Source organism: Numida meleagris, chromosome Z, assembly GCF_002078875.1.
Source record: "Numida meleagris isolate 19003 breed g44 Domestic line chromosome Z, NumMel1.0, whole genome shotgun sequence".
NCBI classification, from domain to species: Eukaryota; Metazoa; Chordata; class Aves; order Galliformes; family Numididae; genus Numida; species Numida meleagris.
This window is the reverse complement of record NC_034438.1, coordinates 13104427-13127859: the sequence shown is the minus strand read 5'-3', so window position 1 is coordinate 13127859 and position 23433 is coordinate 13104427. Positions and strand designations below refer to the sequence as shown.

General features: G+C 39.2%; 2 protein-coding genes across 4 annotated transcripts in view; both read left to right on the top strand.

The window, feature by feature from the left end:
- PRKAA1 (protein kinase AMP-activated catalytic subunit alpha 1) lies at nucleotides 65-22732 on the top strand. Of its 2 annotated transcripts, XM_021379820.1 has the most exons (10): nucleotides 110-247; nucleotides 2361-2563; nucleotides 5950-6091; nucleotides 9854-9947; nucleotides 10808-10952; nucleotides 12286-12373; nucleotides 13247-13471; nucleotides 15632-16118; nucleotides 17195-17321; nucleotides 19687-22732. In XM_021379820.1, the coding sequence occupies exons 4-10, from the start codon at nucleotides 9888-9890 to the stop codon at nucleotides 19929-19931; spliced, it is 1377 nt and encodes a 458-aa protein (XP_021235495.1). In that variant the 5' UTR covers nucleotides 110-247; nucleotides 2361-2563; nucleotides 5950-6091; nucleotides 9854-9887; the 3' UTR covers nucleotides 19932-22732. The 2 variants fall into 2 exon arrangements, with proteins under 2 accessions (XP_021235494.1, XP_021235495.1); XM_021379819.1 differs by lacking the exon at nucleotides 2361-2563 and having other exon boundaries at nucleotides 65-247.
- Nucleotides 22963-23433, top strand: part of TTC33 (tetratricopeptide repeat domain 33) — a 39983-nt gene continuing 39512 nt past the window's right edge. For both annotated transcript variants that reach the window (XM_021379822.1, XM_021379821.1), the window contains exon 1: nucleotides 22963-23349. The gene's annotated coding sequence lies outside the window, so the exon portion shown is untranslated. The remainder of the gene's footprint in view (nucleotides 23350-23433) is intronic.

The following is a 23433-nucleotide window of genomic DNA, read 5'->3' as shown; positions in this document are numbered from 1 at the left end:
CCGTGTACCGGAAATGGCTCTCTCTGGCGGGAGGCGGGAAGGGAGAAATATGGCGCTCACTTCCGGGGGCCGGCAGCGGGCGGGTGCTCCTCCTCGCCAGAGGCCCGGCCCAGCACTATGCGCAGACTCGGTTCTTGGCTCAAGATGGCGGCGGCAGATAAACAGAAGCACGAGCACGGGCGGGTGAAGATTGGGCATTACATTCTGGGCGACACGCTTGGCGTTGGCACCTTCGGCAAAGTCAAGGGTGAACTGCTGCGCGTTCTCCTCCGTCTGGGGCGGGGCTGGGGCCGGCTGCCCACCGAGGTCTGGCTGGGGGCGTACGAGGGTTCCCGGGGCCCCAGCCCGAGGCTGGCCACGCCGTCAGGCGGAGAGGCGGCCGCTGCATCGTGGGGTCCTGCAGGGCTGAGGGCTGGGCTCTGGGTGGCCACGGGCGGTAGCCCCGGCTGTGAGGAGCGGCCGGGCCGAGGAGGTGGCAGCGGGCCTGGATGGGGCGGGGCTGGGCGGCCCCCGGGCGGGGACTTTCCCTTCCGCGTTGGCGGACATCATTCCCGGAGCAGAATTCCTGCGTGCGCTGGAAGTATGATCGCATCTGTAACGGAGGTGGCCGACGTACAGACAGGGCTGCCCGCGGGGTTGCATTTTGTCCCACAAACACTTGACGCCCTTATAAGGACATCGAGCTTTCTTGCTTTGCAAAGAGCAAAGCATTAAAAAAAGTGCCTCAAATTATTTGACTAAGGAGCACTGCTGCTGATACAGAGGTGCGGGAAGTCTTAGTGCTAAGGCTGGTTGTAACTGACGTTTCTCTACAGCTCAGACTTGTGCAACTGGGCTGTCAATAGCATGTAACAAATATGATGCCTAATAGGAAAAGAAGTAAAGACTTCTGTAATTCGTCTGCCTCCTTTGGTGGCTCTGATAAGGTTTCACCACTTGGCAGTAAAAGACTATGCTATAAGAAAAAGCTTGTCCTGTTTCTATTTTCCTTGAGTTTGTGTAATGTGGGGTCAGGCAGATGGTTTTGTCATGGCTTCAGCTGGTGTAGGACTGATTTTCTTCTTAGTATCTGGTATGATGTCATTTTAAATGGGATGAAACCACAACAGTCTTTTTGGAAGTGAGTATTTAACAGCAGTGACAGTCCTAAAAATGGACTAGAAAACCAGGGCTTTGTGAGTAACTATCAAAGATCTCCCACTGTTAAGCTAATTGTCAGATGAATTCACCTTTTCACTTGATGGTTTACTATCACAGATTATTGTTACTGATGTGATGTTCTCCTCATTTAACTTTTAATTTGGCTCTTTTAATTAACTCTTAATTTAATCCTGAGTTAACTACTGACTTAGTTCATCTGACTGTGCATCACATGGGCATTCATAGAGAAAATGGCTAGTTCCAGCCAATATCCTGGCAAAGCAAAAATACTACTGACATGAAAGGCAAAAAAGAATGCTGAAAATAAATGAGTTTTGTGAAATGCATTCTCACTTAAATTTTACAAGCATTTGGCATAAAACACTTAAAACAACTCAGCAATTTTGGATGTCAGGGGAAAATTCTTCACAGAGAGAATGTTGAAGTGCTGGAACAGGCTGCCCAGACAGGCTGTGGATGCTCTGTCCCTGGAGGTGTTCAAGACCAGGTTGGATGGGGCCCTGGGCAACCTGGTCTACTACCAGATCTGGAGGTTGGGGGCCCTGCCTGTGGCAGAATGGTTGGAACTTGATAATCCTTGGGGTTCCTTTCCAACCCAAGCCATTCTGTGGTTCCTATTTTAGTGTTGTCTTTTTGAAAAACTGCTGATGTTTCTTGCTGAAACCAAGAGCAGAATTTATTTCCAGGTGTTTCAGATGGTTAGGTTTCATAAAGAGAGGAGACTTCTGGTAATTTGTAATGAGAGTGATGATACTGTTTATGGTTGTAAATACAAAATATTTGTCCTAGCCTTTAAAACTAGGCTAAGAACACTCATCTATGTAGACTGCAAAAATGATGTAAACAGGCCTTGCTGAAACTTGGGAGGGAACAGTGTTTATAAGTTTGCTCTCTGGTGTATGTGTTTGGTAATATGCCTTTGCACAGCATTAACTGTTTTTTTTTTTCCAAGTTAATAATGACATTATTTAGTTTAATTTTAAAGGGCGCTACTCTATACTGAGCCTTGGCTTGGGTTGTTGGTGTCTGTCAACGTATTTAATTATACATCACAGAATAATTAAGGTTGAAAAAGACCACTAAAATAATCTAGTCCAACCATCAAACAGGGCAACCTAAGAGTCTGCTCTTGCCACTAAATTGCACCTTCTGTGGTCTCCTGTGCTGAAGATCTCATAATTCTTCTGCATTTTATACAGTTTCAGGTATGGCCAAGTGAGAGCCACTCAGCAGATGCCAGGTCTGCCGGATTGAGGCTGTATAATTACGTGTGATTTAAGAAAGTCCAGGGTTTAGAGAGAGCTCCTTGTGCACAGCTGTGTATTTCTGCTGCTTCTACTTCCAGCTGCCTTCCCATTGCAGAGGATATCCAAAGAGACGCTCCTCAGCGTGCCCGTAACTGGTACCTGTGTCTTATAAGAACTGTCATATTTACTTTGGCTTATGGTTGATTTTCTTTTCCAGCTGAAGACCTACTGACCTGAATTTAGACAGTTGTTTCTGCACTTAAGCAGTTGAAATTGTCATTGTTGAAGTTGTTGCAACCTTAAGGATCTATCTCTAAGTGTCTTTGAAAACTTGCTGCTGTGCATAGCCATATTTAAACCTGAAGGCAATTTGTATTAGTAATAGAACACAAGGAAATGGTATCAGGTCGCCCTGAGGAGGTTTGTATAGGATATCAGGAAGAATTCCTTCCTTGAGAGAGTGGTCAAATATTGGAATGGGCTGCACAGGTGGAGTGAGTCCCTATCCTTGCAGGTATTTAAGAGATGTGTGGATGTGGCACTAAAGGACATAATTTAGTGATGGGACTCGGTAGGTCCTGCTGATAGTTGGATCTGGTGATCTTGAAGGTCTTTTTGAGCCTAGATGATTATCAACCTAGAGTCTATTATCAAAGAATAAATAAAGAAATATTAGGTATGCAAAGGGACTGTTCTTTGCAATGCTTTTATTTTTTAAGGCTGGTAGAACACTAGAATGGTTAACTTGATTAACTTAAATATACTTCTGAATTGTAAGCCAGCCCTTTTGTAGATAAAACTTATGCTAAGAGGTAATACAGAGTAGCTTACAGAAAGATAACACTGGCTTCTTGGTTTTCTATGTACATGATGTTATCATCTGAGGTCTTGCTTTCAGTTCCATTCTTGTGCTGAATTGAAAAATAGCCAGCAGTCACAATTTTTATTTGATCTGCCTCCATCTTTAAGTTAGTTCTTAAGGCATGCAGATATCTGACTGTTATGATTTTAAGTTGTTTTATTTGTGGAATTACAGGTTAGTTGTAATGTGAGGTACATGCAAAATAACAGTGTTCAAAGCTACTTTACAGTAGTGAAATAAAACAAGGATCTTCTTGATTTTTTTTTTTTAAAGCATGTGGAAACACTTGTATTTGCTATTAGATTAGACAGCAGAGTGAAGCTGGGAAGAATAAAAGATTTTTTTGAAGAGGGCACTTTAGTATTTAAAGTATGTGATTTGTGGTGATTGACTGGTGCCTGTGTATACTCTGTGGATAACATGTGCAAGAAGTCAGTCTTATTTCATGGAGAAGGTGATTACTGGAAACTCCAGTCTTAAAGCTGGATTTCATATAACCTTAAACTTAGTGGAAAAAAGGGCAGAGGGGCAAAAACTACTGAAGAAAAATGTCATTAAACTTGTTCATTTGCTGAAGACTTCTCAGGCTTTGGGGATCTTTCTGCACTTCTTGAAGGCTGATATGTTTTCATTTCAGTAGTTTATTTAAAGTTGTCAAACAGTGCTGAAGAGACAGAAAAGCTTGTTTTCATCTAGGATGTACTGACAAATAAGAAATGAAACAAATTTTCTGATAGATGAGACTATGTATGTCAGAACTGAATATATGCTAAGCTGTATAACTGCTCACTTATATATGCTATCCTGCATTCGTCAGCAGTGTGAACATTCTTGTACAGTGTTTTGGTTATTCTGTTCCATTTTAGGTAATGGCTCCTCAGAGGTTTTGTTTTTTTTTTCACCCACGATACAGCTGGAGTGAGCCTTTCTGTGCTATCAGGTACAGGGTACATCCCACCACGATGTCATGATGGTTCAGGATCTTGCCTGATCCACTACGTTGTTATTTCTCTGCTGAAATTTATATGAATTGCTTAGTTTTAGAGTAGTCATCTTTTTGTTATGAAAACAATATTGAGGAGAAGTTTATTGATATCTCTCTCTGTCTCTGTTAATAATTTCTTCTCACTTGCATTGGATTTTTTAGCTCAGTGTAGAGAGTTTCATGTTGGAAATGATTGATAGGCTTCTCCTAATTCTGTCAAAATTAACTCTTGAATGCAAAAAGATTTTTGTGGATCGCTGAAGCAAACTAACTATTAATCCAGGAGGGAACTGTGTCTTTCTGTGAAGAGGTAGGCTGTCATATTCCACTAGCCTGAACTTTATCTGAATACTGGTTTAGTCCTTGATTCTGTGCTCGCCTTGCCATTTTCACTAATGTGAAGGAGCAGCTCTTTTTCTAAAAGCAGCATAAGTGCTTCCTGATTAACTAGCTGCACTGTAAAATAACAATAAAATGCAAAATTCTTGAGGGCTTTGCAGATAAATGCATTATATAAGAGGTATAATACACAGGAACTAGTTCTCCAGCGTGGAGTTATTAACAAAACATTAGAATTACTTATCATGGCCTTCCCATGGTTGTGTTTAAACAAAGCTTAAGGTTTAGATAAATTCTTCACATAAAGAGATACATGCGTGTGAGTGAGTACAGTGTGTTCTGCAGAAGTACCAATGTCAGTCAAGTGGACAAAAATGAATCATTTAGGTGTCTTGGCATCTGGCTTGCCTTTAGAAGGCAGGAGTTTGGATGGCAACTGAACTGAAGTGGATGTAGTTGTGATACTAGCAGTGCTGAATGACTGCCTGCAGAAACTTATGCAGATATCAAAGTCTTATGGAGAAAGAGATGCTTGTGTTCTGTAGTATATCTGTGATCTGGTATTGCATTTTCTTAGCAACTTTGTTGTGGTGTTTTCCAAAAGCACCTGCAGATTTAAGGAACTTAAGAGATGTAATGGTCTAGAAAATGATATGTGCTACCCAACTGATCTGAAACAACAGTTCTTCTAGAAGTGGGGAAGAAACTTAGGGATGTAAGAGATTGCTTGTCATAGTAAACATTGGACGAAACTCTGGTGTGATATACTTCCTTACTATATAGACGTCCTATAGCATGAAACTGCTACAAAGACAGGTAAATATTTATTTCAAAATTGGATACTCTTAGCAATAATTCCAATTGCTACATGCTCCTTGAGGGAAAGGAAGCAGTCCTGTTTTAGTAACAGCAGTACTTGCTGTTTGAGTAGAAAAGCTGCAGGGACAGCATGTCTGAGAGGATTATCATGTGAGCTTAGATTGACTCATACAGAGAAATGAAAAGAAATGGAATGTTCTTCCTCCTTAACAAGGATGGCAGTGTTTTGGGATACAAAAATGTTTTGCTTGCAATAGTGGAAAAATTTAGTCATACTGTAAGAGTTCCCAGTGTGAGATTTAAGGTTGTTCTTAACGTTTCTAATTCATCTTCTCTCAATAGAATTGAGAGAGGCATTGAGGGTACATCAGAAATGATGTGCCGCCAAGTCTTCAACCTCCCTAAAGATAATGGGGATATGTGGAATACTTAGTATCTTAATTCTAGTATTTCTTGGCTATATTTTAAATGATCTAGTGAATGTCCTTTATGGAGTAATAAAAAAACCTGACCAAATGCTTTTTTGTTCCTTGTAGTTGGCAAACATGAGTTAACTGGACATAAAGTTGCAGTGAAGATCCTGAATCGACAGAAGATTCGCAGCCTTGACGTTGTAGGAAAAATTCGCAGGGAGATTCAGAACCTCAAACTCTTCAGACATCCTCATATAATTAAGCTGTAAGTTCTGTTTCCTATAATCAGATCTATTTAAGCAATAGTCTCTTTTGCTCTCACTGACTTGAAATGTGTGCAAGGGACAGTAATATTAGCAGTAGTTTCTTAGGAAAATAACTAGCTTTCAAGAAGCAGTATTCTATTTTCAGTATCCCTGTAATGCGTTTTCACAAAACTGATCTTCTCTGGTGGAGAGAGAAGTGTGCTTTAATGTTTTTTTCCTAATTGTATGGAGAGAGAAGTGTGCTTTAATGTTTTTTTCCTAATTGTATTTGTTTTTTTTTGGCTTAGAAACAAATGAAGAACAAGGTTGTAAAGTGTACTTCTATAGTAAGCTTACTGCGTTTTTTTCCTGAGTATTTTTTAACAACATGCTGATCAGTGACCTGTGATTTCTCCTGTGTAGATGGCTCTGCAAAATTTTTCTGAATTAAGGATGTGCAGTCTGTTAAGTGTGATCTGATATTTCAGAATTCTTCAGTATAACTGTTACCACTTGTCTGGTATATAAAAAAGGTTGGTGTTTACATACTTGCCTGCTTATCTGTTAGGCAATCAGTAGCTCATCAGTAGAGTTCAGAGTACAACTTACTATGTCATAGACTAGACACTTTGTGATTTGTTTTCTAAGACCAGATGTAAATGCCATGGATTTTTGGCTTTTCATATAGCCTGTCTGTGCATGTATTAGGGCATATCTAGAGTGCAGATGATTCTCACTCTTAATTGTGGAGTGGCAGTTTAGTTTTTGATTGTCAGTCTTGTATTAGGACCGTGATACCACTGATAAATGCCAATCTAATACATTCTTTTAGGTTTAGCAATAACACTTAAACTGGTGCTAAATCAGATTGTAAGATGATCTCAATAACTTTCTTCAGTTAAAAGCTTAAGAACAAGTCCAAAGCACATAACTGTAGCCGAAACAAACAGAAATTGTCATTGTACCAGACAAGATATGAAGCAGAATACAAATGTGTACTTCTAGTACTGTTAAACTGTTAAGTCAGCTTAACAGTTTTCAAGTAAACTATTTCTCTGAATAGTTATGAGAAATTCTTACTCCTCAGCATGTGAAGGGAAGGATCAAGATGTAGGAGATGACAGAAGAAACGAATACCCAACTTTTCAGCTGTTTTGCCTGAATTTCCAAATCTGAAGGGTTATTGGCCTGTGTACAAATAACATTTGAGCTATAATTGATACTGTTGAGCAGGTAGACATAGTGGTAACTTATGGTCACGCTGCTTATACTATTAGAAACTAGACTGGGGAACTGATGGGATGAAAGTAAATGGTCTTCAGCTAAATGACAAATAAGGCAATTTCTAATTCGGAACACTTTATTAAAACTTTATAAAAAGATTTATCAGTACTTACAACTTTCGGTCTGTCTTTGCAAGGCTTCTTTTCTATGTTATCCCTTAATTAAAAACCTTTGAAGCATCTCCTCTCTGTTCTTTAAACTCCAGAATGTGTTGTGTTTTCTTTTGTAAAAATGCTTCTTCGGGCATTCCACCATCCACTCTGTGGAGTTTGACCTTACTTTTGTTACTGGTATGTAACTGTTGTGTTCTGCAGTTGCCTTTTCTGTGACTAGAAAAATGAACTGACTATAGAGAAGTGGGGTTGCATCTTCCAAGATATGTGGACTAGCTTATTTTCAGAGATGAGAGGTGTATCTTCCAACATTTCTCACAGTCTCTCTACCCAAAAAGTGGAAATCACTGTGGAGACCTCAACTATGAACTGTTGTTCATGATAGTCTGAAGTATACAGCTTACTGTTTTCAAAACTATAGGAAAAAATCATGAAAGGTAACGTTGTTAGAAGTGAGGTTGCACTGTAACTTCTTACTAAAAGGATTAAAATATCATTTCTTTAGTAGTGAGACTTGGCCATGGCTTCAGAATTTATACGGTGATGTGCAAGTACTTGAAGTATTTTCAACAAAGAAATTGTAAAAATTGGTGAAGATAAAGCATCTTCAACTAGCTTTTTGAAAATCTTATTTTGATAACTGTTTACTGGTATCCAGGTTATCACAGTGTCACATACCTTAATAGTAAGCTGTTGAAGTAGGTCTGCATAGGTTTACATGGATAGTCTGAACTCGCTGATCTCCATGCAGTTCAAGAATGACTTGTCTCAGCAAACTGAAACCTGTTTTACCCCTTGTCTTGGAATCAGCCCTTAGAGAATGTTAGTACTGTGTGTTATACATATCTTATATACACTACTTGCCTGTATATTATCCCAGGTATTTATACAGACTGGGGGAAGAACTCTTTGAGAGCAGCCCTGTGGAGAAGGACTTGGGGGTCCTGGTGGACAAGAAGCTGGACATGAGCCAGCAGTGTGCACTGGCAGCCGGGAAGGCCAACCATGTTCTGGGCTGCATTAAAAGAGGAGTGGCCAGCAGGGAGAGGGAGGGGATTGTCCTCCTCTACTCAGCTCTTGTGAGGCCCCATCTGGAGTACTGTGTCCAGGCCTGGGGCGACCAGTACAAGAAAGACGTGGAGCTCTTGGTATGAGTTCAGAGGAGGGTGACCAAGGTGATCAGAGGGCTGGAGCACCTCTCCTGTGCAGAAGGGTTGAGGGAACTGGGCTTGTTTAGCTTGGAGAAGAGAAGGCTTCGGGTATACCTCACTGTGGCCTTCCAATACTTGAAGGGAGTGTATAAACAGGCGGGGCAATTGTTTACGAGGGTGGATAGTGATAGGACAAGGGGGAATGGTTTTAAACTGAGACGGGGAGATTTAGGTTAGACACTAGGGGGAAGTTTTTCACTCAGAGGGTGGTGATGCACTGGAACAGGTTTCCCAAGGAGGTTGTGGATGCCCCGTCCCTGGAGGTATTCAAGGCCAGGTTGGATGTGGCTCTGGGCAGCCTGATCTAGTGGTTGGCGACCTTGCAGTCAGCAGGGAGGTTGAAACTTGATGATCTTTGAAGTCCTTTTCAACCCAGGCCTTTCTATGATTCTGTGTGTGAACTCACTTCTTTTAGAAGTCAGAATTTTTGTGTGCTTAAGTATAGAATGTAAAAGCATTCATTTTCATCCAATTGCTACTGTCCTGTCTTCTTAATGTTGTATCTGAATTTTGACTAAATAGTTGTTGGAATGTATTCTTTTATTCATGTAAAAAATCAATTGCTTCTGACTGTTGGAAAGGGAGGAAATATTTAACACCTTTTATGTAGAGGTACATAGAAGATATTTCAAACTATTCTAAGTGGGGAATTTGTCCATAAGCTAGTTACATCTGAATTATTAATTTTTTTCCCTAAACTTAATTGAAATATAATGATAAAAATTCTTTGTGTAAAAGAATTGTTTCTCATTATCATTAATTTTTTCTCCGGTCTTGCAGTACGCTTTAAGAGACAATAAAATTCCCTTGCCATAAATAGGGTTGAAAGGTGTATGTTTTTGAGGAGCTACCGAAGTCCTTTTACATTTCTTTCTCTCTTAGCAAAGCTGTATGTGAGGTAGCACGTCAAATACTTTCATAGAAATCATCTGGGCTAAGAATGTTCTTCTGACAGTTTGGAGACTGATGGTCTTGGTGGGGAAATATAAATTTTCTGCTAGTCTTCACAGCAGCAGCATCCCTTAGTAAAAAGTTAGGAAACAGCTTCTGAAAAGGTGTGATTGCAGTAATTTTAAATTGACTGATTAAAAGCAGTACTGTGGGAAGGGTTACGTAGAAATATACTTAAAAATGTTTAACCAAACATTACCAACCTGATACCTTTCTCTGTCAGGTACCAGGTCATCAGTACCCCAACTGACATATTCATGGTGATGGAATATGTTTCTGGAGGAGAGCTGTTTGATTACATCTGTAAAAATGGAAGGGTAAGAAGTAGTTCAACTCTGGAAATCAATGACTTGCATTCTGTTATTGCATTTGCAACATTCCTGTTAAATGAAGGTTTATTTTTATGTATTCAGCATTATTTTTGATGTTAGCAATTAAAATAAAAGATATTTTATGCTTACATGTTGTAAGTTTGTTTAGTTTCAGAGTGTGTTAATGTGATCTTCATGCGTATCTGTCATGCTGTTTTTTTCCACTTTGCTAAAGAATTATTTCTGTTATTGGGAAGCTGATATTCTGCCCTTATTATCCTCTTTTACTGGTTTCTATTAATTCTCTAATGTCCCTTATGGCAAACTATCTAGATAGCTTAGTCTAACAAATAACTAAAAGCATCCTGGCTACCTTTGACGTAGTTGGGCATTCCTATGAACATGCCCTACACTAAGTCTGCTGTTTGAGCAAAGCTGCCAATAGGAGCATAAATGAGATCTAAAATTTACTGCCTCTTTGACTATCAGAAGCTTTTGTCTTACTTAAATCTTATTATGTATTTAAGTATTGGAGTACCTTGGTATTCCAGTTAGACAGAATTAAAGTGTGGGTGATAATGTGTCTCGTTACTGAGCATATAATGCTTACCTAACCAATTTCCAAAGAATGACTGACAAATGTCAGTGACTCTTGAGTTGGTGGATATTGTTTTATCTTTCTCATTTTAGGGCTGTGGTAGAAGCAAAATGATGTAAGCTGTGAAATTTTCTGCTACAAAGATGTGCTGTATGAAGTATCAAAACTATAAATGATAGCTTTAGGTCATTGGAAAATTTTCTGTAATCGATATAAATGAAAAGGTCATCTTCCACTGTCTCAGAATTGTTTAAAATTCTTGTTTTAGCTTGATGAGAAGGAAAGTAGACGTCTGTTCCAGCAAATCCTTTCTGGTGTGGATTACTGCCACAGGCACATGGTAGTTCACAGAGATCTAAAGCCCGAAAATGTGTTGCTCGACGCACACATGAACGCCAAGATCGCTGACTTTGGTAAGCATTCACATTTTATCCTAGAAACATTTTTGGTGTTATTTAGGTTTAATTGCTGTGGAATATACTTAATATTTGGTTACTTGAGTATCCTGTATGGTGCGACAAAAATCTGTGAAAAGCATGAATGCAAGGCAAAATACTGTTCTTGTGCATCTGTGGAATTGGCTTTCCCTTGTGCTTTCTTTTTCAAGTCAGGTATTTTTTGTTACTGAGCAAAACCACGAGCTGCCTTCTTTGGTCTTGCTTAACAGTATTTCTCTGAAATGTGACTTAGTTCCCCTCCTTAGCACTTACAGACTGACTTTCCTGTTGCTTGCTTTTCCATCTGTAAAAGGCGGATATTTAACTCTCTTGGAAGTACAATGCAAGGACTGTTCTTTATATTTAAGAAGCATATTGCTCAGTAAAATGTGAATTCCGAAGATGTGATTGGGGAAGAAAAATGTAATTAGTGTAAAAAGTAAAATAGTTGATTTTACAAACACCTGTGCTCTTTGCTACACAAGTACCTAACTAGTCAGAGAATTTGATAGTTTGTACAAGCTGTTTGTGACAGCTGGTGACAAGACTGGTAGCTAGTTCTTAAAAATCATCTGAATGAAAAGACCTGACTGTATGAATATAATAAGGTGTCAAAACTGCTATGTCATCACAATATATCTACTGTTAGAAGTAGTGTGTAATATCTGCTCTTTAAGTGCTTGATCAGATACTAGGTTATATGAAGTATTCTAAGTATGGTTTGAAAGTATGGTGCTCAAGTATGTGCATATTGTGAATCTTAGTAATTTCTTGCATAGAAAATGTTTGTGATGCAGTTGATGAAGAAATAAAACACAGCAACTAAAAAAAAAATCTCTTTCTGTGACTGAAATATCTGCAAAAGCATAGCACTCAGTTAATCATGACTAGCTTATTGAATGAGAGCTTAATACTGGCTTCATATATAGAAGTGTCAAAGTTGGTCAGCCTGTGTACTTCCATCTCCCTGCCCTTCCCTGGTAAAAGGGCATAATGCTTTCTCTTTGAATTGAGCTCTCTGGACTACAGTAATCATGATCATGAGGCTTCCGTTGAGGAAACAGGAAAACATTCTCCACAGCTATTCTGGAAGTGGTAACTTTTTTTCTGGTAAATTCTGGTAAACTAAATATAGGATTATGTGGTATTCTCATGCACAAAGACTTTAGTGGTTCCACAGAAATGTGCGTCCTAGCTGGGATAAATGTTGACTTTCTTCAAATTACTAGTGATTTGTTCTAGATAGTATATACAGTGTGAAATCATTTTGCTGTATGAATTTTTAGTAGTTACTCTTATGCACTTTCAGGTCTATCAAATATGATGTCTGATGGAGAATTTTTAAGAACAAGCTGTGGTTCCCCTAACTATGCTGCACCAGAAGTAATTTCAGGAAGGTAGTTTCATTTTTTTTTGGATACATGTGTGCATGTACTTCAGTTACTTTACTGCTTTATTCTAAAGGCTACAGAATTCTTGATCAACTTGGTGTGATGAAACTATGCTAAGCTGTTAATTGCCTTAATAATTTGTCGTAAATGTATACAGCTTCTCTGAACTAGCTTTGAATAGCTCCTGTAAGTTGGAGATGATGTCTAACGCCCCCAATCCAGTATGTACAGTGTGCCTGATATAGGAAGTAGAGGTATGGATGGAATTAGAGGTGACATCTTCTGCAAAGTTGAGTGGCCATGAAATATCTGCTGCAGAATGGATGCAGATATGCTGCAGCCTGAACATAACTTCCACTTTTTTTGGACTGTCACTGTCAAGTCTATTGTTTACAGCTACCCTAAAATCACCTATTGTTGACAATAGGCCAAATGTCTTTTTTTGTCTGGGCAGTAGCGTAGATGTGGTAAGTCTACATAAATGGTCTTCCCTTGAATTTTTTTAGCATCTCAGATTTGGAGAATAGGTGGATGACCTTTGTTACCATTGTTTCAGTAGAATCTGTGCAACATATAACACAGGCTTCTTGGTATTAGAGACAACTCTTTTCCAGTTGGCCATTGTCTTAAGTTGCATTTGTGGAGTATTTATACATAATAGAGGGGAAAACTACGTACTTGTTCCCTAACTTTTAGTGCATATTTTAAAAAGGGGGGGCACTGGAGTTCAAAAGTGGCATGGCATGTAACCAGAATGTTATAGTACTTGCAGATTAGTGGTCCCTAAGTTTGTGCAATTATTATAAGAAAGCATGGTGTATGTTCTAAGTCTGTTCAAAAGTATTAAACACAAATCACTAATAGTTAACCTTTTCCCAGGTTATATGCAGGTCCAGAAGTAGATATTTGGAGCAGTGGGGTTATTCTCTATGCTTTGTTATGTGGAACACTTCCATTTGATGACGATCATGTGCCAACACTTTTTAAGAAGATATGTGATGGTATCTTTTATACCCCTCAGTACCTGAATCCATCTGTCATTAGTCTTCTGAAGCACATGCTGCAAGTGGATCCAATGAAGAGAGCAACAATCAGAGACATTAGGTAAGGTACTAACTGATGTCTGTTCAAAGAATGGTAGAGTTACTATCTTAGCGCACATACGAAGAAACTAGTCAGTTTATCCTTGTTTTACAGACAGAGGAAAAAGTCAGCTTCTGGTCATTTGGCCTTTGGTGGTTCTCATCTGCCTGGACAAAGAAGTATCTGTTGGAGGCCACAGTAAAACATATATTAAGAAAAATATACTTTATAGGAATTTTGAGAAACTCTTGAATTAGGACTGTATTTAGAAAGATGCTGCAGAATGATATGCAAAACTGCGCAGCACTGTTGATTTCTGGACAAAGAACTTCTTGGCTTTAAATGCTTTGAATAGCTGAGGAAAAGTTATAACAGTAGTGATGCTGAATTGAGTTTAATTCATGTTTCTGGAGACTGTGAAAAAGACATGTTAAGATGAATATTCTATGTGCAAGATAACACTTCCTGTTCTGGCTTCAAAACCTTGGCATGAATGCGTGTAAGACTGACAGGTACTACACAGAATTTTGATAAGCTAAAGCTACAAATATATTGGAATCTGGAGTCCACGATGGCTGTGATTTTGGAGTGGGTGATTGCTTTGGCAAATATGCAATGTGTAAAACAAAAAATTGGTATCCAGTAAGCTGCTGGAAGAAGTACAGCTTTAAGTTTTTCTGTTTCCTTTGTGAGAAGCTCTAAGAAGAGAGCACTGAAATACTACCTTAGTGAAAATGTTTCCTCTTCTGGTCTTAGAAGTCAGAAAACGATGTTCATGTTTTTTCATCATAAGAAAAAATGTGTATATAATATATATCCTTTATTGCTTCATTAGAACAAGGAATATTTTTTTTGCCGGTCCTATCAGAAAACAGAAGCGCTAAGAGCTGTACAACTTGAGTGGATAGGAACTTAGCTCATCTAAGTCATCCTAAGTCTAGAAGTATTGGAAAAGATGTTGAAAAATGTTTGCAGAACATAGGTGGATTTTGAATCCAGTTCTGTACTCAGCCATCGTGTCACTTTAAAGGGCAACCTGTGTATAATTAATTAAATACCTTAATTGTTTCATGGCCAAATGTGTGCATGTGCAAGAGGAGAGACTCATTTTAATGAGTATAACAATATTCTAGGCACACTTACCTAGCTGGGGCTGAGCTTTGTAGTGGTATAGGAAAAGATTTTCTGCTTCTGAAGTGTTCATTACTGATGAAAGTGTGTTTTGCTCAACTCACTAGTGCTGAAACTAGATCTTAACCAATGCAACTGCCCTTCAATCTGTAGCAGATCTTTAGTTTTGAAAGTTTTCTTGTCTGTAGCATAGTGTCATGCTATATCCTTTGGCTAGTTAAGCAGCTTACTGTAGGAACACAGGTTACTCAATCATAGAAGAAAATAAGATTAAGTATCTATACATTTGCTTTTTTCCTTTTATGAAAACTAACTTACAGATACAGTAGTAGCGATATTGACTTCTCCATTTACAAAATTGAGGGAAGGATGTCTTGGAGACAAGCTGCAGTTCTGAATGGGGAAAAAGAATTGATAGGGACGCGGTCTCGTGGGTAATATTGGTGGTAGGTGGACAGCTGGGCTAGATGATCTCAGAGGTCTTTTCCAACCTTTATGATTCTTAAAGGTGCAGCACATTTGATTTTATTCAAAAATACTTGTCTGGATATCTGTCAAAGAAACTGTTCCCCATCGAAATTTCTTAACTTTGTTATTTGTTAGGTGTGTAAGAGGGACATCTTAATGAGATAACATAAGAATTTTAGCAGGGTAGCGTAAGAATTTCAGATGAAATATTCTTAAAACTAAGACACTAGAAGTAGGAAAAAAATCCCACCCATTTATATACACATCAAGTTGATTTACAGTAAGGTGTTTTTCGAGCTCAGAAAGTTGCAACTCTTCTAGGAAAGAAGTTGTGGGTTTTTTTTTTGGTGCTGAACATCTGACAAAATGTTATGAACCCATTAATGCTTACCTTCTATTTTATAGAATTTCTCAGTTGCTTTACTGTGTGGGTTGCTTTGTTGGAAGCACAGAGAAGGGACACTTGGGCTGACAGTTGTGATTTCTTTGTGTACATATGGAATACAACTTTTTAAAAAGAATCTAATGCTGAAACGGCTCGCTCTACATACAGACTTAAACTTTGTTTATTTTTAAATCCAGGGAACACGAGTGGTTTAAGCAGGACCTTCCCAAATACTTGTTTCCCGAAGACCCTTCATATAGCTCTACCATGATTGATGATGAAGCCTTAAAAGAAGTATGTGAGAAGTTTGAATGTACTGAAGAGGAAGTGCTAAGTTGTCTGTATAGCCGAAATCATCAGGATCCTTTAGCAGTTGCTTATCACCTCATTATAGATAATAGAAGAATAATGAACGAGGCCAAAGACTTCTACCTGGCTACAAGCCCGCCAGATTCTTTTCTTGATGATCACCATCTGTCTCGCCCTCATCCTGAAAGAGTGCCATTCTTAGTAGCTGAAGCACCACGTCCTCGTCATACTCTTGATGAGCTGAATCCACAGAAATCAAAACACCAAGGTGTAAGAAGAGCTAAGTGGCACTTGGGAATACGGAGTCAGAGTCGACCAAATGATATAATGGCTGAAGTTTGTCGAGCAATTAAACAGCTGGATTATGAATGGAAGGTAAAATAATATAATGTCTTTACTACAGGCAACAGAAGATTTTTGAGCCGTGTTGTTAGATAGCCTAGAATTCTAAAATACGGCATCTTCCTGATATAGGCTGGTTTAGCAATAGCGATCAATACATTAGTTTAAGGACCTATATATTAGTTTAGCAAAAAGAAATTAATGTGTGCTACTTCTAAAACTTTCCAGTTTAGCTTTCCTTAGTGTGTGAACAGTCATGTTTTTCTGAACGATCCTTGGTTCACTGAAGCACTGAGGTCACAATAGTCTACTTTTATCTTTGCATCCACCAGGTGCAAGGACTTTTTCTTGGGTTTCAAATAAATTGTTTTGAGTTATAGTGTACCAAGATAGAACGTTGCTTGTTATGACGTGACAGGCAATGAAAATTTGCCAAAATGGAGGAAAACAGCTAAAAGGCCAGCCAAGGGACATCATCAGAAGGAAGCTGAAGATGGAAAAATGAGGATGAAGTGAGTGGTCTGCAACCACCCTAGGTTCCCACTGTGCATGCCCAAGGAGACATTAGCATGTATTAATGTATTCTTGGGAAATAATGAATATGTATGTGGTTTCCAGGAAATGTATTGCATATGTATGTCTTAACTGTTTCAATTTAGAACCTGAACTCTGGGAGTGTGTGCTTGATTTGTCAAGCTGCCTGGTATGTATCATGAATTAAAAGGAATGCTGTTTTTTCTTACACTGTATTGGCGCTAGAGAGTTTTCTTCCCTGATTTTTCTGATGACATTCCTGTACAGGAAAACAATCTTTTCTGTGAGTGTGCGGACAACTTTTGCTTACTGTATAAGAATTGTTTTGGAAGAGGAAATTTCTGCTGACAGAAAAAATCTTGTTAACGTGTCTAACCTTTCTGCTGGGGCTCTGAGGATGTGGTTTTCTTGTTTTTTGTTTTTGCCAGTAGGGAAAAAAAACCACACAAACGCACCCTGACAGGGAAGCCTGAAATCACTTAATACTAGTGAGTTGAAATAAGAGCAGTATGCTGTGCATACTCAAGCAATTCTCAAGCAATTCTGGTAACTAACTCGAATCTCTTTTATACTAGGTTGTAAATCCATACTATTTGCGTGTTCGAAGGAAGAATCCAGTGACAAGTGCGTATTCTAAAATGAGTTTACAGCTGTATCAGGTGGACAGCAGAACATATTTACTGGACTTCCGTAGCATTGATGGTATGTGAAGACTTGACTTGCGTTAATGGAGTTATAAGGGAAATGGTTGTAAACACCAGGTCTTAATTTACTTGTGAGTAAGTAAATTAAAACTGTTGCCCTTTATCAGTTAAAGCCAGATCTGAGTTTTAGTGTTTCTTCACTCCTCCCTGCTCTAGTGCTCCTGTGATCAAATGATTAGCTGGTTCATCTCTCAAAACCCTCTTTAGCTACATCAACTCCTGAATTACTGCCTTGTGTGTCTCTACCAGCACTAATGTCACTACTAAAGGGGACAATACTATGAAGAGGCAATAGTTAGATCAACCTAATCTGCCTGTGAGGACCAGATTTAAACATTAATTTAGATCTGGAGTAGGCATGTGAACATCTTTTCTTAGTGAAGATATAGCTTGACATGTAGGTGTACTGTCTTTTCGTGATTTGTACATTACTGTACTGAGTCTGGCTGAGATGGAATTTTTTGTAGCAGTCTATATGGTCTGTATGGTGTTGTGTTCTGGATTTTTGACCGAAAGTGTTGATAATACCAGTGTTTTTGCTGTTGCTGAACGGTACTAGCAGAGTATCAAGGCTTTCCTTTTTTTCTTATGTTGCTACGTCCAGTGATGTAGCAACATAAGGGTGAACAAGAAGTTGGAGAGGGAGACAGCCTAGAGAGGTGATCCAGACAGACCAAGAGGATGTTCTGTGACACACAGTAGCATGTTTAGCAAATAATTAAAAACAAAACAAAACTGAGGCAAGGGAGATTTTGGAGAGGTAGCTGTTGCTCAGAGACTGTCTGGGCATCAGTCATGTTGTGAGAGGTGGTGAGTGATCGCCTTTGCATCACTTTGTTTTTTTCTTATTAAATAACATCTTTATCTTGACCCATACGTTTTTTTTCCTTTTAGCCTTAAGATTTCCTTCTGCCATTGGGCTGGGAAATGTAGGAGGGAATGAGGAGCTTGCTGGGCATTTAGCTGCAAGCCAAGATCAATGCATAGTTGGTGGCAGTAGTAGATAATTTGAGCTAGGAATTGTAAATGTAGTATCTGTGGTGCCTTCCAAGCTGGTAGCTTAACCTAAGCAAGATCATACTTTGTGGAATGACAGTACAACTGTAAGTTAGGCACCTGCCTGAAAATGAACGAAAGAGCTACAGTCTAAACACATTTTTAGGGGCAGAGTAGAAAAAAGGCAAAATTGCCTACAGCTAATGGTTTACCTAAAATACCTAGGAAAACATAAAGAGTGTGGAAAAAGGATTTGCTGGAGTCCAACTGGATTGCAGTGTAGGATTTAGGCTGACTCTTTGGTCAGTTTAATATGACTTAACACTACTGTTCTTGCTTCTTCCCTTAGAATGATATAGCTGCTTGCTTAGATCCAGTGATACTTGATAAAGAGGACTAGTCACTTTCCTGTACTAACCAACTGTAATATAAGAAAAATAGTAACAGCTGGAGGAGAGAAGACTGCTTAGAGCCACTCAGCTTAGAGAGGACATTCCTGGCTTTCAGCTCCTGAGGACAACCTAAGGGCATGGACTTGGCAGTCCTTTCAGTCACGAAGCTGATTTGATGTTCTGTTTTGCCAGAAATAACTGTTCAGTATTTCTTTTATGGAACTGTAGTTTCAAGTAGCTTTGACTGATGTGAAAAGACAGTCTCTCCTATACTCACTAATTTTTCTTGGAAATAACTTTTTTTTTTAGTGACAAGTGTGAGTCAGGCTAATGTTCAGTTTCTAAAGTAAGGTTAGAGATACTTCAGCAGACCTTACTTCTAAGATGAAAGTATTTCTTCCTAATACAGGAGGTAAGCTTAAGATGCTACAGCTATAGTCCAAGGTGTATAGAATACTAAAGGAAATGCATTAATTTGTCTTTCACTTTTGTAAATACGAGCAATCAATGCATCAATTACTCTAAGAATATAAATAATAAAATATAAATAACCAAATACAACAAGAACGAAGTAGATGTTAGCAGAAAGCATCTACAAAATGTTTCAACTGCTATTTGGCTTAAACAAGATAACCTTTAAAGTTAACTTTAAAGATAAATTAGGTAAATCAGTTGAAATATTAGCCACTGAAATTATTTACTGAAAAATATGATGGCTGCTGGTCAAATGTTGATCAGATAGTCCTGAAGCACAGTTCAGAGTACAGTACTAATTTGCATGAGGATAATTGCTTCTGTTACTGCTTGTATAAGCTTTTTATTTTGTATTAACTATATACTCTTCACAAGAGCTGTTTATATATTAATGAAGATTTTAAAAACAAGATTAAGTCTGAGAAGGAAAAGATGTTTTGCTGTTCATCTGGCTGGTTTGATGTAGATGACTAATTTTTTGCTCTCTGCTGACCTTTTCAGATGAAATTATTGAAACGAAGTCTGGGACTGCAACTCCACAGAGATCAGGTTCTGTGAGCAACTATAGATCTAGTCAGAAAGATTCAGATGGTGATGCACAAGGAAAATCTGCAGATACATCCCTTACCTCATCAATGACCTCCTCACTTGACTCTTCAACAGCTGACTTAACTCCAAGACCAGGCAGTCATACAATAGAATTTTTTGAGATGTGTGCAAATCTTATTAAAATACTTGCACAATAACTTTGAAGGTGGGCTTATTTCTTTTACAGCAATAAGCATGCATAAATCGTAGTCAGATGCTTCCAGTTGTAATCAATTTAAATTAACAAAAGTGCTGAAAAAACTAGCTGCAAAATGCAATTTACCTAGGGACTGAAATGATTGTGAGCAGTTAGGTATGCTGCTTTGATGCTGGAGTGAATTCTGATTTTCTGCTATCCAGTAGCTTAATACAGGTACAGGAAGTCACGTGCCCCTTGGGCAGTGCTTGTAACATCTTCATTGAGTGCACATTAGTATTTATATAACATTTACATTACATGGTCCTTTTTATTCTTCTTGTTGGGGATGCATACATCTGGAGCACTGTAAGAAAATGTGCACTTACAAGTTCAGTGACCTAAGTATGACTTACTTGTTGGTCACCGTCTACATTTGTGCCTCAGTTGATCAGAACTGTTAATATCTCCTAACAGTAATGTGTTAAAACTGCTGTTCCTTCCCCCTTTATTCAGCAGTAAATAAGATTTTAAACAGAGTTTGATGTGCTATGATATGACATTCAGTAATTGATATATCTGATTAAATATTGGCAAATCCAACCAATTGGAATTTTCAGTACATGTAAGTGCTCTGCAATACAGCTATGAGTAAAATTCCCTGGGGTGTAAGTAGAACAGTTGAAGCCACAGCAGTGCCAAGGGACACAATGCTGAGAAGATATGCCACGCAATAGCCTGAAACAAAACATTGTTCTGAAGCACTGTGAGCAAGCTACTATCTGTGGAGGTTTGCTAGCTCATACCATAGTGTAGCAGCACAGCTACTGCAGGCTGAGAATCCTTAGAAGTATGTGCATGTAGTTAAGAGCAAAGCCTAGGGGTGGTTGCATGTTATTCCACAATCCAAAATTGATACACTTAAAAAAAAAAAAAAAAAAGATAATGCTTTGATATGTCTGCTTACATCACATGTTAACTTAGTATATCCTGTATAGAATTCACATTGCAGTTGAAACACATCTTTAGGCTAGGTTTTTCCAAGCTACCCTTATGCCAAATTTTACCATTTAAATTGTGGAAATTAATAGTGCAGTTTTTCAGTTGAACATTTAAAGCTGAATATGACATCTAAACTGCTAATAGGAAGTCTTGAAATGTAGATTGGAGTTATGGATAACATAGAAACCATAACTGCAGAAGAAATGTTTTAGAAAATGACCTTAAATGCTTAATCAGATATATTTGCTCAAAAATGTTCAGTGTCTTGTAAACTGGATGTACATACACACAGTTCCATTTTCATCTAGCACTAATGAATGTAAATGTTAAACAGTAAATTGCCATAAAACATTTTCATTTCTCATTCAAAGATTCTTCTTTTCAAAATAAACTTCATGGCTTAGCGTAAAAGATTGCTTTCCCAGTCAGAAACTGGAAATCAAGGCATTAATATAAACAGTGAAACCTGGACTCTGTTGGAATGGATGGGACTTCTTGCCAATGATGAGTCTGAGATTCCATCCTTGATACACTGTTAACTACAGATAACAAGAACAATCTAATGCAACCCAACTGGCTTCAGTCCAGAAATAACTGTTACAAATTTGAAGAAATTTACATATGCTTGAGCCTCGGAACTGCTGTAGCTCTTCTCAACTGAGCAATTGTGTGGCCTGTCTTGTGTGTAGGTACAACTTCAGTTTTTTGTCTTCCAAGTAGTGTCTTTCATGGTCCCTGTAATGCAAGGTTATATTACTGTAGCTCAGAGTGGAAGGATTCTCTTAGATGAAACTTTGAATTTAAACTATTGAGATGGAGATGACAGTATGTGGGACCAGCTATGAATACTACTTTTAAGACCTTTTTTCAGTTGTGTAAGGAAAGGTTCTGATGTTCTGAATAAATAGGTGTGCTCACTTTGTTATCCTTTGATTTTGAAACTTAAGTATTGCACTTGTACAAATATAACGAACGCACAGATTTTTTTTTTTATTGCAGTAATTCCTTGTCTGGAATTGGTTTGGGATCACTGAAACTGTTTCTTGTGTATGTTTAATTAAATATTTACAAATGGTATCTGCTTCTGGTTTGTAAATTTGTAATGCTGATCACCAATGCAAGGTGTAAAGGTGCAAACAGCTTTTAATTTTTATATACTTTTTTTTTTTTGGCCCTCCTGTGCTTTAAGGCAGCCACCGTTTTTACTATGTCTTGTCTGAATAAGGTAAACTCTGTTGGTATGATACAGGAGTTTTGATGGCCAAAGGTTTTGTGATGGAACTGAGGTTTTTTATACAGGTTTGGGGAGGGAGAGAGGGACTGACAACCTATCTGAATCCAATGCAGTTGTCTGTAGCATCACTTTCTTACCCTTTGTAGATCTTTATTTTGAAAATGCTTTCTTCAGATGTTCCTACTGAGCTTGAAGACCTTATTTAGCGTTCCGTCAGGCTGTGAGACTGAACTTCACTGAGAAATATGCCTGGAGCGTAAGGACGCAACTGATGCAAATATACAAATTGGTCAAGTATGTTGCTCTGTAATCTAAAGTTTATTCAGTTGGAGTACGCTGAATTATTTTTCCTGTGTGTTGACTTTACAGAAGCACGGATAAACCTGGTTATCTCTGAGCTCAGTAGGAAATGAATGGGAAAGAAAAAATAGTATAATTTGGATATGTAATGCTAAAGGCAACAGAGAAAATTTCACGTTTGTCTTGTTATGAGTGTTAACTACAAAATGGGAAATGTTATTTTGCCAGTTGATTACCACTGTAAGATATGAAGTCCTGTTCTTTAATAAAGATGTGCCTACTTCCTATGTTGTTTCTTCTGACAAAGTAATGAATGCAAAAATGCTTGTTGATAACTGTGTTTTCAAACTTTCAGAACCTAAAACTGAAGTAAAAACGAAGTACTTAACCATCCCGTTTGGAGGTGTGTGCTGTCTCGTGGTGTTATGGCCGGTCACGGTAGAGGGGCTGCCGCACTTGATGGCTGAAGTGACGGTGACAGGGCTGCTGGAAGGAGCAGCGCCATAGCAGCTTCTTAGCATAGCACCGTCCGTGTTCGGCCCGGCCCAGGTGCCGTGCTGCCGGCTGACGTGACCCCACGACTGTTATTCCGAGCGCTCTGTACCGGGCGTAGCGTCGCGCACCCGCACGGGCGGCCCCGGTGCCGTCGCTCCGCGAGAGGCGCTGTCGCTGCAGGGCTGCTCGGCGCCGTGCTGCTCCGCCCCGCCCCGCCCCGCGGGACGACGACTCCCGTCACGGCTCCCCCCGCCCTGCGGGACCACGGCTCCCGTCACGCCTCGCGGGCGGACGCGGCACTTGTCGCTCCCCGTCGCCCTCAGCCCGGGGCAGAGCCACTGCTGTCCCGCCCTTCCGCTTCCCGGCGGGTCGGAGGCGGCGCGGGTTGCGAGCCGACGCGGGGCCGCAGGTAGTGAGCTGTGGCGGCAGGCCGGGCCTCTGCCACGCGTCGGGCAGCGCTCGCGGTTGTGTCCGGGCCGTGAGCCTGAGGCTC

What these genes read in the sequence shown, in the direction of transcription:
- PRKAA1 (XM_021379819.1), top strand. Translation starts at nt 118, where the DNA reads ATGCGCAGACTCGGTTCTTGGCTCAAGATGGCGGCGGCAGATAAACAG. An exon ending in CACCTTCGGCAAAGTCAAGG is followed by an intron (nt 248 to 5,949) that starts GTGAACTGCTGC and finishes TGTTCCTTGTAG; the next exon opens with TTGGCAAACATGAGTTAACT. An exon ending in CATCCTCATATAATTAAGCT is followed by an intron (nt 6,092 to 9,853) that starts GTAAGTTCTGTT and finishes TTTCTCTGTCAG; the next exon opens with GTACCAGGTCATCAGTACCC.